Raw genomic sequence first — 15,710 nt, forward strand, 5'->3', positions numbered from 1 at the left:
GGTTACGGAAATCGTCTGGCCAATGGCCAAGCGACCACAAAAAAGCATGGCCAATGGCTAGTCGTTTCCATGACCGCCTAGCCATTGACCAAGCGGTCACAAAAAAGTCTGGCCAAGTGGTTTCAGTGATCGCCTAGAAAAAATAACGTATATTTTCACAAAAAAAAATGTAAAGAAAATAATAAAATTGTCTAATAAAAAGCGATAAATAGCAATTCACTTAAAAAAAAGATAATTGGTATATATTTAGATAACTATGTTAATAACTAATTACTATAGTTGGATAATATATACTTATATATATAAATATAAATAAATGTATTTTTTATATTTTTAATATTTAATTGACATTCGGTTAATTTCGGTTAACCGCGATTTTTAAAATATTAAAACTGTAAATATAATCATGAGCCATTATTTTAAAAATTAAAAACCGTTCGAAACCTTATTTTCCGATTTTCTTTTTCATCCGTACTTAAAGTTGGGTCTTTAATGTCCTTGAATTGACTCGTACAACTTATAAAATATATTATCATTTGTTGTTATTTTCTTTTCTTTTAATTTATTGTGCATCTTATAGTGGTCCCACTAGACTAGTGAGTAGGGCATGATAATATTCATATTTTGTGGCCGTGCAATACTAGAAGTCAGATTTTCGCCAATTTCAAGCTTGGATTTGAAACATTGGTTAAATAATTTAGATAAAAATATAATTAAGTCCCTCAACTTTATATATTTTAACGATTAAGCCTTCGATCAATTATTTTTCCATACTGAACCTTGATCATTGATTCTGTTACGGATTCACTCCTTATTTAACTTTTTTTTATCGATTTTAGGAAAGAAAAAGATCGATTTGACGATTCTAATGGTGAAAATCGAAAAATGGGATAAGAGAAGATCAATCTTGGAAGATTACTGGAAGTTGATTTCCGTAATTTCTTTTTTTACTTTTTACTCTCTATCTATCTTAGTTAATAAATTTTTATTTTTATTTTTATTTATCTACGTTAATGGACCGAATTGCCCTAAAGATGCGTGCCGTCCAAACTCGACGGAAAAATTTAATAAGGGCTGAATCCATAATAAAATCAATGATCAATGGCTTAATATAGAAAAATAATTAATTAAAGACTTGATCTTTAAAATAGATAAAATTCAGGACTTAATTGTATTTTTTACCAATAATTTATTAATTCTTCTTTTTACCTTGTCCTCTATTTTAGAAAACAATTATAATATCTATATATTTTTATCACCGTCTTCTTCTATATACCTTTTTTTTTTAGAATAACATAACCATTTTTATCGTAAAAATTGCTGTATTATAAACAAAAATATATTTGATTAAAAATATAAAAGGCAGATAAAAGGATCAAAATTAATGGTGATATGTATGGGCTAGACATTAACACAATGTAGTATTCGAAATGGACTCTTTGGTAGTAATTCGGCTTGTTAGTCATAAAGTGGTTATAACGTGTCGCAATCTATATGACAGAGATTGGGAGGTGCAGTCCGTTCATATTCTACGGGAAAGGAACATGGCAGCTGATTGGATGACAAGCTACGCATAGAGTTTGAGTTTAGGTCTTCACGAGTAATGCGCCTCCTGCAGGCATCTATGACATTCTTTTTTTCTGATTTTTGTGGGTCTGGGTTTTCCAAAATGACCCGTCTTAAAGGGTCGGTCTGTTTTTTTAATGTTTTCTTCATATTAGCCCCTCCATTGTAACAAAAAAAAAAAAATATGGATAAAGATACTAAAAAAATAATTCATTTTTATTTGTATTTCTCACTAAACCAAATATTTCACTTTTTATTTTATTTTTTCTAAATGCAAAACATTTGTTAAATTAAGCCGTTGTTTAGTTCTTATATTTTAATAATACACTTTTTAATGCATAACTTTTATTCTATTCAACAGTTTAGTCCTTTATGGAATGAGAGACTAAACTGTTTAATAGTTCAAATGTTTGAAGGACTAAATTGTTGAATATAATAAAAATTAAGGACTAAACTGTTTAATAATTTAAATGTTTGAAGGACTAAATTGTTGAATATAATAGAAGTTAAGGACTAAACAGTACGTTATGTAAAAATGTAAGGACTAATAATTTATTCACCCTAATCTTTTTTTCCTTTTTAAGACCTCAAAATATTTAGGTAATTTTTTTTCTTCTGAGAAAATGTAAATAATTTATTAATATTTACATTCTTACCTAACATATTATTTAGTTCTCATATTTTGATAATAAAATGTTTAATCTTAATTTTTGATAGAACTAACATTGAGGAGATCACAACCATTAAGAGAATTCTTAACAGTTATGAAAGAGTATCAGGGTAAATGATTAACTATGAAGAATCTGAGATCTTTTTTTAGTAGTGGATGCTAGAACCTAGAAGAGTGTGCCTAACAGAGTTTTTACATGTCCGAAATACAGGGGCTCTACCTAAATATCTGGGGTTACCGAGTGTTATAGGAAGATCTAAAAAAGCTGTTTTTGCTTCACTAAAGGAAAGGATACAACGCCGTCTTAAAGGCTGAGAAGAAAATTTATTATTAGCAGGTGGGAGATAGGTTCTCATTAAAACAGTGGTCCAGGCTATCCCCACCTACATCATGTCATGCTTTATTCTACCCGATTCCTTTTGTTCGGATATCCAGGGTCTTATTAGCCGGTTTTGGTGGGATACGGAAGCTAAAAGACCGATGCATTAGTGTAAATCAAATGAATTTGATGGTCTTGGTTTTTGATGGATGCAATCATTCAATATTGCTCTTATTTCCAAACATTGCTGGCGCCTAATTGAATTTCCTCATTCTCTTTGCTCTCATGTGATCAAAGCTAAATACTTTTCACATTCAATCTTCTTGAGCTATTTTTGGCGAAATATGATGGAGGCTAGACAAATTATGCAAAAAGGTTTGTGCCGGAGAATTTGTAATGGGCAGAATGTGGATATTTGGAAGGACAATTGGCTGCTTAACCTGACCTATTAGAAGCCTTTAATGTCTCTCTTACCATCTATACCGAACAAGGTTAGTGAGTTGATCGAGAACTAAAGACGATTTTTGGAAGAAGCTTTGGCAGATAAATCTTCCTTCCAAGGTGTTGCACTTTGTTTGGAAATTTTGCCAAGGTATCCCACCATGCTTATTCAACTTGTAGTGACGTGGAATTAATATTAGCGACAATTGTAGCCAGTGTGCTAACCCGATTGAAGATGAACCCTACATTTTCAAGCTCTACCCAACTGCGATAGAGGTATGGAAAGTGTTAGGTCGGCCATTTCGGTTTGACAAAATAAGGGCAACAACTACATTGGATTGGTTAGAAGCATATATGGATAATTTGTCGGGTTATGAGCTTAAATTTTCAATTGTCATTTTGTGGTGGTTATGATACCGTCGAGATATATTCATCCACAATAATGATTGGCTTTAGACAGATCTTTTCATTGATAAGGTCCGATTTCTTTTTTTTTTTTTAGCAGAATGGAGCCAAGCTACCTTCGTTGATAGTACTGGTACGTCCCAGCTCTTCTAGTAATGTAACCCTTGGCCGTTACGAGGGATGGTGTCCCTCTCATACCATCATCACAAAAATTAAATGTGATGCCGCATGGGAGGGTAATGACTGTATTGCAAGAGCTGGGTTAATTGCTAGAATCTCGAATGGACACGTAATGGCCTCTGCGGGCATTTCTATTGGTATCTGCATTTCGGTTGAGGAAGCTGAGCTTCAAGCAATATCTGAAGGTATTAAATGGGCAAGAGAATATGGTTTCACGACTATCAATATTGAATCAGATGCTAAAACAGTGTTGGAAGCTTTGTCAGATGGTTTCATCCCCCAATCCTCTATTTGTTTTTAATATATTGATGTAATTAACTTTAGTTCTCTATTTTTTTTTATGCTCATTCTCCTTTGTTTATAGAGAAGGGAATAGAGTAGCTCACTGGTTAGCCTGTTGGGCAAAAACTTTTAATTCTCCTATTGTATTAATGGAAGAATATCCTGTAGGTGTCTGAGATTTAATCCGTACAGTTAAAAAAAACTCAATAAATAAATAAATACTAATATATTGTTAAAATATTAAAATTAAATAATATATTAGGTAAAATCATAGTAGTATTTACCTAAATATTTATTTTAAATTTGTAAGAGAAAAAGAAAAGGAGAGAGAATAATGTACTGCTTGTAGTAACACAAAAGAACAAATAGGCCTGTACGTAATTTTTGTCCACGTCAGCATTTCTAAAGAACGAACCGAGACCATTATTTTCTTCTTCTTCTTCCTTCCTTTCTGTCACTTCCTTCTCCAACCTTCAAACCGTCCGCTTCTCTTGCCATTTTCTTCCCTCTCTACAGATCGAAGCAACCGGACGTTCCGATTTTCAGCAAGACCTAGAAATCAATTTTCATTTCTGTAACAATCCTACACTATTTTCTCGCTCTTTGTCAATGGCTCTTCTTCTACGTCGATCATCTTCGTAGATTTTTTCAGCTTTGTCAATCACCATGTTCGAAGCTCATGTAAGTTATTAACGCATAGGATGTCCGTTTGTTATTTATTTCTCACTGTCTTTTGATTAGTTTTTGGTATTATTCCATAGGGACCTCGCATTTCCTTTTGCAGTTGTGTGATTTCCGTTTTCTCTATTTAGGCATTAGAGTAGGAAGGAACTACAATTGATTTTGAGATGTTACGGTGAAGGGATTATAATGCAACATTAAATTTCAGCATGAATTTCCTAGAGCGGTTCTGGCATTTTTTTTTCAATCTATATATCAATTTGATGATGTGTTGATTTAATTAAGAGGTCTTACGTAGTGATAGAGGCTAGATTAGATCATATGTGTATCCTGAGCTTTGTGTGATAATAGGACTTAACTTTGTCAATGCTGTTGTTGCGTGACATGATAGGACAGCTAACTCGATGGATTGGAGGGATGAGAATGTTTTAGAGCATAGTAATCAGTATGAAGCTTAAAATAATTGCCTTGTAATTATTTCTAACTTGGATTAGATTTTTAGGATTTTATAGTTATTAGTTGTGGTGGCTTTATTAACTTATCATGTCTGATAAATGTGTTTGAGATACTATGTTAAACAGTTAATTTTATGGATATTTTCCCTTGCAGGTTCTGCACTTGCTTCGCAGATATTTGGGAGAGTATGTCCATGGGCTCTCAGTAGAGGCATTAAGGATCAGTGTCTGGAAAGGTATGTCCTTTGATATTCAGTATGGCTGTTTGCTGTGATTTTGAGCCGAGTTTCAATATCTTGTAGTTTGTATCATCGGATTGTTTCCAGTAGCAATCTTTTTCTTAACCATAGTTATTAAAGGCGCACCTTTGGTGCACGAGGCGCAGGCGCAGGGCTTAGCGCCATGATACCCCCATGGCGTGGTGCAACCACTGTGCACGTGCCTGGTGCACCATTTTGCGCCAAGGGGCAGTTGCCAAAGGCACACGCCAAGGCGCGCCTTGGTGACATAGTTTTGAATTAATTAGAAGAGGAAGAGACAAGTCTTATTATAAGAGGAAGTTTAGTAGAACAAAACACAGAAAACGAATTCAAACAGAAACAAAGCAGCCAAGGATATTCAAATTCAACAGTAGTGATGAATTTGGAGAGTATTGATCAGGAGTAGAACTTAGGATTTAGTATTCAACTTTAGCCTTCTAACATGGGGTTTATTTTGCATTTTAAAATTTATTTATGCTTAAGAATATTGTCATGATTTAGTATTCATTACATTTTTATGTTAGTTTTATAGTTTTATAATTTTGTTTTTGTAAGTGCCCCTTGTCTCGCTATGGCGCGCGCCAAGGCTCCAGGACCCCTAGCGCCTTAGTGCGCCATGTGCCTTTAATAACTATGTTCTTAACTCATACTAATTGTGATATCATTCATGTATCAATGATTCCTAGATGCCAAAGTTATGTTTTCATTAATGTCACTCAGCCATCCCCACTTTTTCTCCTCTTCGGTACATCTTCTATCTCTTTAGTTGCTTCCTTCCACTTTTTGCAGGTGATGTTATTCTTAAAGATTTGAGATTGAAGGCAGAAGCACTTAATGCACTGAAACTTCCAGTCACTGTGAAAGCTGGTTTTGTTGGTACTATTACATTGAAGGTGGTTACTGTTATTTGTACTTTGTTTTACACAATTCTTTTTTGTTGCGTTTTAGTTCTTTCTAGATTCACTCCACCCTGGTAATTTGAACCTAGGACCCGTGGTTAGAGGCGAGGAGTGTTACCACTTAGCCAGTCCTACCCCTCAATGTTATTTGTACTTTACTAGATTTTTTTCTCACTTTTTGCATTCTACTTGAATGGGAGAGAGAATTAGTCAACAGATTGTACAAGTTGTTCCTTGACATTAGTGATAGGTTGTGCCATTGGTCGGTCAGTTAATGGTCTTTGCATTTGTGTTTCCCTTGTTTTTCTTTTGTCTTTCCTGTAAATTTTCTTAAATTCTTAGAATTCCTTCCTTTATCAAAAAGGACTTAGTAATGTTGGTATCATTTTTTTTCCTCAAAGAAAATTTATGAATTGCTTAGTTTGATTGTTCATGGAAATATTTTATGTTTGTAGAATTTGGGATATACCTGTTTGGAAAATGGAAAAAAATACTTAGGCAAATGGGGAAATCTTTTATTTATTTATTTTTTATTTTTAAATTTGGATTCCTTATCGCTTAGTTGGTTAGGGAGCTAGTTCCATAGACCAATTGTGCTAAGTACCTTGAATATTGTGAAATGCAGAAAATATCTTCTATTAAGCATCCAAAATTAAATTCCTTTATTGCATCTCTCAACCTTAGCTATGTTTTAAAAGGTGTGTGAGCATATTTGGTGAAACCAAGGTAAATCTTTCGAGTCAGTAGCAGTATGAGATATAGAGGGAGAAAATGTCAAATGTCAAGCAAATGAAATTCTAATATGTCCAACACATGCTTAATGATTGTAAGATTTGATCATTGTAGCTTGGGAATCAACTTGTAGTTTATGAAAGTATATGGAATTGTTAATAATAATTTTTCAAAATGAGCAGAACCTATCTTTAAGTGCTATGATATGTTTCTCTATCAGATGCTCATGCTTTAAGTATTGCTTCCTTGATTTGTCTCGTAAACTGACAGGTTCCATGGAAAAGTTTGGGTAAAGAACCTGTTATTGTTCTCATTGATCGTGTATTCATTCTTGCTCATCCTGTTTCTGATAGCCGAGCTCTCACGGTAAGATGGTGATTTATGTTTAGTTCAGCAGACATTTATTTACTTGCTTAATCAGTAACCATGATCCTTATATATATATTTATATGGTTCTGTCTGAGTTTTGATGTTCTCATTGTCTTTGTCTTCTGCAGGAGGAGGACAGGAAAAAACTTTTTGAAGCTAAGCTTCAACAGATAGAGGTATATCCTTTCTCTCTCTCTCTTTTTTTTTGTTTCCCTGTTCTTCCCCATTTTTCTTTTCCATACTTTTGCATGCATTATTATTTCCTTCATGCTTGTTTACTAATGAGCAGAATTGTGCATTATATCTATTATGAGGAATATATGATTGGTGTCATGGTTTTGTTATCAACCATGCTTCTAACCTGGTTTATTTCCTATTTAGTATAAGTATAATGCCTTGTTGCTAAGTTAAAAAAGAGAGGCAAAAGTGCCTATTTCTTATAAATTTTTGGTTTATGAACTTTTATTTACATATTATGCTTTTAGCTGCTCTTTGACTTCACCATTCATCCCTAGTGTGGTGTAATCTTTTACTTTTCCGATTATCATATTCATCATCACCTTCTTCTTGTTTAACTGCACATGCAAAGTAGATTCCAATTAATAAATGGAATCTTGCATTTCTGTGACGCCTGCCTAAATGTTGTGATCTAAGATTCTGTGTCGGGATCTGTTGGTGCTATAGTGTTAGTCTTCTGGATGTCCATTTCATTTTGTATAGATTAAGATAATTTGGAGCTTTTCTTTTTAGTGGGCTTGTATTTCTTACTTTTTTTGCTTATTTTACAGGAAGCTGAATCAGCCATCGTTGAAGCTTTATCTAAGTCAAAGTTGGGAAAAGTATGTTCTTTCATTTTAATTCACCTTTTAGTCATCTATATTCTACTTGCTTTTGCTATAGACTCTATTTAACCGTTCTATTATTGCCAACCGTTTTGAGCTCGTGATTCCGATGGCTATTTCTTATTCTTGGATGTGTCAATGGATGATTCAATTCTGTTACTTATCTAAAACACAGGGGGTTGCTCTTATATAATGTATTTTTTATCATCATGGTGCTCTTTGTCGAAACAATTTTTTTTTTTAATTTTTTTTTATTGTGCCTTGTTTTTGTTTCTGTTGACTTTTGAATTAGGATTTATTTTAATTGTTTTAGATGCTGCTCTTGTGTGGAAATTTTCAATTGAAAGAGATTGATGGACTTCCTTTGCAATAGGTTTAGTGGCAGTTGTTCATTTCCTTTCTCTCAAGAACAGAGGTTTTGAGTTCTCCGTTGACTCATGTTTGATCTTCTGAAATTTAATAGTTTAACACAAAAAGTATTTTCCTTACCCCTTGAACTGGCTAAGAGTATTCTATTTCCTATTTATGGGATTGTGTGCATTTCTTTATTTATGAATCATTAAGTAATGCACAAAGATGGTTAGCATGCTTAGCCAGTAAACCTGGTATCTTCTCTTTTGCAGCCTCCTCCTGGAAATTCATGGTTAGGTTCTTTGATTTCCACTATCATTGGTAATCTTAAGATTTCAATTAGCAATGTGCATGTAAGATACGAGGATGCAGCCAGGTTGGTGTCTGTTTTTCTCTTAAACTTATTACTGCTCTCTTTTTAGTCCTTATGTTGCAATATCAAATACTTTTATGTTTCACACATGCTCTTTTTTATTTGGAGAATCTGTGAATTATTTGCAGTAATCTAGGGAATCCATTTTCTTGTGGTGTTACTCTAGCCAAGCTAGCAGCTGTTACAATGGATGAGCTTGGAAATGAAACATTTGATACCAGTGGTGCACTGGATAGATTGAGGAAGGTTAGCTTGTTCTTGTTCCTTAATTGAGCTGAAATATAAAGCTAGGGAAGTAGAACGTGGATTTGAATGTTTCTCATGGGAATGCTTAAATTTTAACAACATCCAATCGAATCTTGTTATAATTCTGAGCAAATGCAAAGATACTCAATGCAAGTTTTCAGCTTTGTTTATATCCATATATTTGTTTGCATATTTTAATGTATTTTCTTGGGTTGTCGCATGCATATGGGAGGTATCTTCTGCGGCCCAACTACATCCAAACTTGAATTGCTGTTATGAGGAGGATACTGGATAAAGTAGTTTTATTTATTTCCATGGGATGCATTTGCAGCAAGATTGGATATGTAGTTGATAAACTGTTTAAAGGAACATGATATTAGAAGTTGTTTTGGGGGCATCAGGAGCTGGAATGCTATTAAGTTGATGCGTTTATAATGCCTATGCTTGCTGAAGTACCCTTAATGTATTTACTAAACTACTTCAGCACTTGATTTTGAAGCAAGGGGTAGGCAGGAGGTATTAGTTGAATTGAGTTATATATTGTTTTCCACTCACTGCTAAACTTCTGTAATGTGGTGGCCACGAAGTTTATTCCCTGCATAATGAAGTAAACTTACTATTGTTATATTGATTTGCTGTTTGGATCTCATTGTTTTCTTTTATTGCTGATTGTTTATTTTCTTAGTTCCTCTTATAGAAGTTAATCTTTCAGTGTGTCAAAATTATTTTGCTAATGCATATATTTTATTGAAACAGTCATTGCAGCTTGAAAGACTTGCTGTTTATCATGATTCTAACAGCCTTCCTTGGAACATAGACAAGAGATGGGAAGATCTCAGTCCCAAGGAATGGATTGAGGTTTGTGCTCTATGTGATATTAGCCTGCACATATGTGCAGTTACTTGGTTTTCCTTAGAACATTTAATCAAAGATTCACTACAATACCATAACAACTTTTTCAATTTTCTTGATCCGTCAGATATTTGAAGATGGTATAAATGAACCTTCTACAGGCTCTGAAATGGTGTCTAAATGGGCTGTGAATCGCAACTACTTGCTTTCGCCGATTAATGGTGTCCTTAAATATCATCGCCTTGGAAAACAAGAAAGAACTGACCCAGAAATTCCATTTGAGAAGGCTTCTCTTGTTTTAAGTGATGTCTCATTAGCAATTACAGAGGTGGAAACATTTTCATCTCATTGTTTAATTGTTTATTATGTAATTTTATCTCCTCTCTAAAGTGCTTGGTGTTCGATGTGGAGAAACATACAAATTCGACTATTTTCTTGTGTTTGAATATGTTAGCCTTTAGCTTTGGCTTGGGGTTTTATCATTCTCTTTTTCTTATTGTTTTATGTGCAAGGTAATTGTAGAACTTATTGCTTTTAGAACAGTAGGTTTGTGCTAAATTCATTTGCATTTGGTTTTCTCTCAGACACAATATCATGATTGGTTAAGACTTTTGGAAGTTATTTCAAGATACAAGACGTATGTTGAAATTTCTCATTTAAGACCGGAGGTGCCTGTTTCAAAGGAGCCTCGTGCATGGTGGCGCTATGCTGCTCAAGCTGTTCTGCAGCAGAAGCATATGTGGTATGCTAATGTTATTTCTGAATGTATTTGATTATTTGATATTTGATTTTTTTTTTTTTAAGGATTCTGTAGAATTCTCTTTTCTTTTAGTTCAATTTTTTTAATGAGACATTCAATATGTTTGAATTGGTCATGCTTGTCTGTAGCAGAAGGAAATGATTTTACAGTCATGCTTATCTGATGAACTTACATTTTGGAAAAAGGATACAAAGCATTTAGTAGAAGAATTTAATTAGAGTCTATTGCATGTATTCTTTATATGTGATGAAATGAAACGTATTCAAATTCACTCGAAACATATTATGAAGTTGAAAGTAAGTTGTAATTGTGTTCTGCTTCAGCTATCGGTTGTCATGGGAACGGATCCAGCATTTTTGTCGGCTCCGTCATCGCTATGTTCAGATATATGCTGGTTTACTTCAACAAGCAGCTAATGCTGATGTCTCAGAGCTTAGAGAAATGGAGAAAGATGTGGATATCAAAGTCATTCTTTTATGGAGGTGCAAATAACTTATTTCCTTTTTAGAAAGTTGATTGCTGGTGAATCAGCGAAAATATCTGCCATGCTAGAGTGTGCATCTTCTGATATCTGTTTTGTATTAAATCTCTCTCTCTGATGCACACACAGTAAAATAAACAGAACTGAATTGAATTATCAGAATTATTCCTGATTTTAATAAGTTTTGCAGTATGAAAGCTCAAAAATATGTTTTCAACTGCTAAGATAAAAAAATAACACTGCATAATACAATCAACTCTTTCTAATACAATACCTCTACATTAACAAGCCAGGAAAAGCAAAATACATATTTTATCTTAATATTATGCATGCGTTTTTGAGTTGTTTTATTACCATATTATAGTTTAAAAGTTGAATAATGATGGATGCACATCAAACAATATATCATGATTTATGATACCTTTTTTTGTTTTGTTTTGTTTATGTTTTTTTTTCCCTGTTTTGCATGTTAAACAAAACTATTTTATGATGGTTTGGTGAATGTTTAAACTGCAGTTACGGTTCTAAAATTTCTTCTCTGTTTCTCTCTCTCTCTTTTCTTTCCAAATTTTATTCATCAGTTCCGTTTGAAAATATGGGTTTACTTGTACTCTCTTCCCCAAATGCCATTCTATCAAATAATAGTTCGGTGGGATCTTAGGTAAACCAATCATTTCATATTCTTGACAGTCATTCTTACATCCATTTCTGACATTTTTTTTATCACTTTGGCTCTGCAGAATTCATTAGAATAGTTGGAATGTTATGTTCCACACCCCTCTAGAATAGGGCATAGTGCCAGCATATGTTTTTACTATTCTGACTATATTACTAAATTGGTTTTAGTGTTAATCTGCAGCTAAGATTCTTATTACATATTTTTCTATAAAGGCGATAAATTAAGTGTTGTTGGAGTATTTTGCACTGTGCATCATTTTTAAGGCCATTCAAGTCTGTTGAAGGCCATCCATAATTGTTCAATCTGCTCTCAGTTTATCTATATATCTATATGTTAACTTTTTTGTGTTTGATTTAGGTTACTTGCTCATGCCAAGGTTGAGTCTGTAAAATCGAAGGAAGCAGCTGAAAAGAGGAAGCATCGAAAGAATAGTTGGTTTTCATTTGGATGGTTGGTTGGTCTTTTTATTTCACCTCCAGCTTTGATTTGTGTGTGTGTGTGTGTATCTGTACAATTATGCTTACATGTACATATACATGCGTCTCTTGAGATGCATATACATGCGAAATCTATACTTTTAGTTTGAGTTTTTGCTTATCTGTCTAGAATTTGCATTTCGCATTAGGTACACAGACTCTGAAAATGCCGGTAATGTGGACACTTCTCAAGGATCAGAGTTAACAGAAGAAAGATTGACTAATGAAGAATGGCAGGCAATTAATAATTTACTTAGTTACCAGCCGGATGAGGAGTTAACGCATCATATAGGAAAGGACACACAGAATATGATTCGGTATTTGGTGACTGTATCTGTTGGCCAGGCTGCTGCAAGAATCATTGATATTAGTCAGTCTGAGATTATTTGTGGTAGATTTGAGCAACTACATGTGCAAACAAAATTTAAAAACCGTAGCACCCACTGCGACGTGTTATTGAAATTTTATGGTTTATCTGCACCAGGAGGTTCACTTGCTCAGGTTTGTTGGCTGTGATAGCAAGACTTTAATGCACTTTTAAGTTAAAACTTTCAGTTGATAATAAAGAGGGTTTTGGACTTGGATTTTTGGCATCCTAATTTTTCTTTGGGTTTATCTTTTTTTTTTTGAAATCCTCTCACGTATGAATATTTTCTAATATTTTAGTTGAGTTCATTTTGATTGGATTTTGGACTGAATTTTTTCTTAAACCAGTTTAGATTTTGGCTCTGCATGTGTTTCACACTTTTTATTGGGCTAATGCTATTTTTTGCAATTCTTTTTCAGAGTGTATCTAGTGAGCAGAAGGTGAATGCATTGTCTGCTAATTTTGTGCGCTCACCAGTTGGGGAGAATGTTGACTGGAGGCTGTCAGCAACTATTTCTCCTTGCCATGTTATGGTAATTCCTTAATTATTGAGGGGGATGGTGGCGGATTGGTTTATTTTTGCATCAATCTGCATAGAGTAGTTTCTTAATCTTTTTGGGAAGCTTCTATTTGTTATGTTGTTTGAAACATTGCATTTTTCTCAGAGGTATGGAATTGGTGAATGGAATATTCATGTTCCTTTTTTTTTAAAATCAACATGTAGCTTGTTGTTCATTTCAAGTGCTTACATATGCTTCTGTATATTATTTGGAAGCTTATATCAAGTGTTTTTCCCCCCAATTAATGCTTTATAAGAACTTGAAGCTCATACCATAAAGTTGCTTTCTTCCACTGGTAGAAATATTTGCTACCTTGCAATTATCCACTTTAAGAAGCTTGAATTATTTGACGGGCCAATTTGGAAGAATGTAAATTGTTATTAGTCACCTTGCCAACCTTGAATGTCCTCCAGATTTAGGAACCAGTTTTTGATTTTTTACCAATATCAGGTGCCTTGCAACTTAAATCGGTGTGTAATAGGCAACTGATCTGACCTATACTTACACTAGTGGCTTGATATAGTGGTGGGATTCATTGGTTGCAGCTGCACTGTTGTTGGATGTTATGCTCTTTGTGTTGTTGCTGTGGCGAACTTTTCTTGATAATTTTTGATGGGTTAATATGGTCTTATTTTTCGGAAGGAATGCTAGATAACTGAAAGAAAGACGGCGGGAACAAGTATCAATGAAAATAATAGTCAATTTATATTATTTTGCATTTGTATTGACAGTATGATCATTCTTAAAGGGGAATTCCTTTATTGTATTGTCCATTATTATCTTTTTTGATTTGGATCAAGTTCTTTTGGTAATCTAGGTTTGCTAATCAGTTGGTTTATATTTTATTTTATTTTTCTTTTGGCCTACTGGTTTCATGAATCAGGAATGTGAGCATGGAGAGTAATGAGAGAAGTGGGAATAGGAAATGGCCTAATAGTTGTTCTCCTTCCTTTCCTGCTATTTATCATATATTAGACTCTAGGGAAAATGTACGTCATGCCTGTTATCCACCAAAATTCATAAAAATATCCGTTTTCTGCTTCATGCTGCATTTGGAATTTTGACAATGTATTTTTACTACTTGTTTCTTCTTATTTTTTACTAGTTATCTTTCAAATGTTCATAATTTCCTCGTGTGAAGCTTCCTGATTTCTTCTTTGCTTACAGGTTCTAATGGAAAGTTTTGATCGCTTTTTTGAGTTTGTGAAGAGGAGTAATGCAGTTAGCCCTATTGTTGCTCTGGAAACTGCAAATGCTTTGCAGGTATTTGATGTCAAAATATTGAGGGACTTTACTGTTGTTATAGACCATGAAAATATAGAGAAGTCCATGGGATACCATGTAGATTAAGAGCCTACATGAATATGATTTACTTAAGAGCAATACACACATATATATATATATATATATATATATATATATATACAAGGTTCTCCCTAAAATACTCCTACAATCAAGCGAAAATAGAGACCCTACTAGCAGCCATGTAGCTGTCCCAGTAGCCTTAGGCATGCTTACATTTATTACATTGTTTTATTCTGTAACAACTGTCAACAAACTGATCTTTTATATTCCAATACAATGTGCAGACGAAGATTGAGAAAGTCACTCGCAGAGCACAAGAGCAATTTCAGATGGTTCTAGAGGAACAAAGCAGGTAATTATTATATTTTTTTTTTTCATTTCATGTCTGTTTTTGCAATTCTATTCCTATAATCACTGAGTATTTGCTTGTCAATGATTTTAAAATTACTTATTAATGTAATAAAAGTCCACTAATTGAGGATAAACAGTTAGCTGTATGGCTCAAAGACCTCTCATTACAGGTCTCAAGGTTGGGATGTTGACAACTGAATTAATAAGTCATTGAGTCGGATATATCATATAGGTATGTATAAAACCAAAAGATGATTAACAAATAGTAAGTCCTAAGTGTTTGTGCATTAGCAAGAGGTAATAAACTAACAATCCTTTGGGCCGTTGTAACTGGAGCTAGCCTAGAATGATCCGTTGTCCATTAAACATAATATGGTTCAAGCTAATGATCTTTAATTTTTATCATAAAAAACTAACTAATTTTTTTTAATTGCTATTTTTACTGAATGTTCAGTGTGACCTTTGTTTGAAGATTATTGTTAAAATTCTAAAGTGACTCAGAAGGATCAGCATTTCATGTTTATACAAGCAATTATGGGTTTGTTGGTTTCCCCACTACTTCTCTTGAAAATTCTTATCATACCAAGAAAGTAACTTGAGCAAAATTTTGGAAGAACGTTCATGTTTCTCTGCTGATATTATTTCACTGATGAGTCTTGAAGATGGGAAGCGGTTGATATTTTCTTTTGACAAGTATAGGGCACAATATTATTTGGAAGGGTTTATCTTTGAGGGAAGTGCAGACTCTTCTGATTGCTCAACTGATTGGTTATAGATTGTCATGAAACCATTTGAACTAAAAGCTTAA

The 15,710-nt window shown here is 33.7% G+C and overlaps 1 protein-coding gene across 1 annotated transcript in view; it reads left to right on the forward strand.

The window, feature by feature from the left end:
* The first annotated feature begins 4,311 nt into the window (after window positions 1-4,311).
* Window positions 4,312-15,710, forward strand: part of LOC136220119 (uncharacterized) — a 49,371-nt gene continuing 37,972 nt past the window's right edge. Inside the window, exons 1-17 of the mRNA XM_066007819.1 lie at window positions 4,312-4,544; window positions 5,154-5,235; window positions 6,049-6,152; window positions 7,161-7,256; window positions 7,388-7,435; window positions 8,048-8,098; window positions 8,725-8,828; window positions 8,954-9,071; window positions 9,828-9,929; window positions 10,051-10,251; window positions 10,508-10,665; window positions 11,007-11,165; window positions 12,201-12,293; window positions 12,469-12,820; window positions 13,106-13,219; window positions 14,414-14,509; window positions 14,836-14,903. Coding sequence (XP_065863891.1) covers window positions 4,530-4,544; window positions 5,154-5,235; window positions 6,049-6,152; window positions 7,161-7,256; window positions 7,388-7,435; window positions 8,048-8,098; window positions 8,725-8,828; window positions 8,954-9,071; window positions 9,828-9,929; window positions 10,051-10,251; window positions 10,508-10,665; window positions 11,007-11,165; window positions 12,201-12,293; window positions 12,469-12,820; window positions 13,106-13,219; window positions 14,414-14,509; window positions 14,836-14,903 — 1,961 coding nt within the window. The 5' untranslated portion in view covers window positions 4,312-4,529. The remainder of the gene's footprint in view (window positions 4,545-5,153; window positions 5,236-6,048; window positions 6,153-7,160; window positions 7,257-7,387; window positions 7,436-8,047; window positions 8,099-8,724; window positions 8,829-8,953; window positions 9,072-9,827; window positions 9,930-10,050; window positions 10,252-10,507; window positions 10,666-11,006; window positions 11,166-12,200; window positions 12,294-12,468; window positions 12,821-13,105; window positions 13,220-14,413; window positions 14,510-14,835; window positions 14,904-15,710) is intronic.

The sequence above is a fragment of the Euphorbia lathyris genome, chromosome 2, assembly GCF_963576675.1.
Source record: "Euphorbia lathyris chromosome 2, ddEupLath1.1, whole genome shotgun sequence".
Taxonomy (NCBI): Eukaryota; Viridiplantae; Streptophyta; class Magnoliopsida; order Malpighiales; family Euphorbiaceae; genus Euphorbia; species Euphorbia lathyris.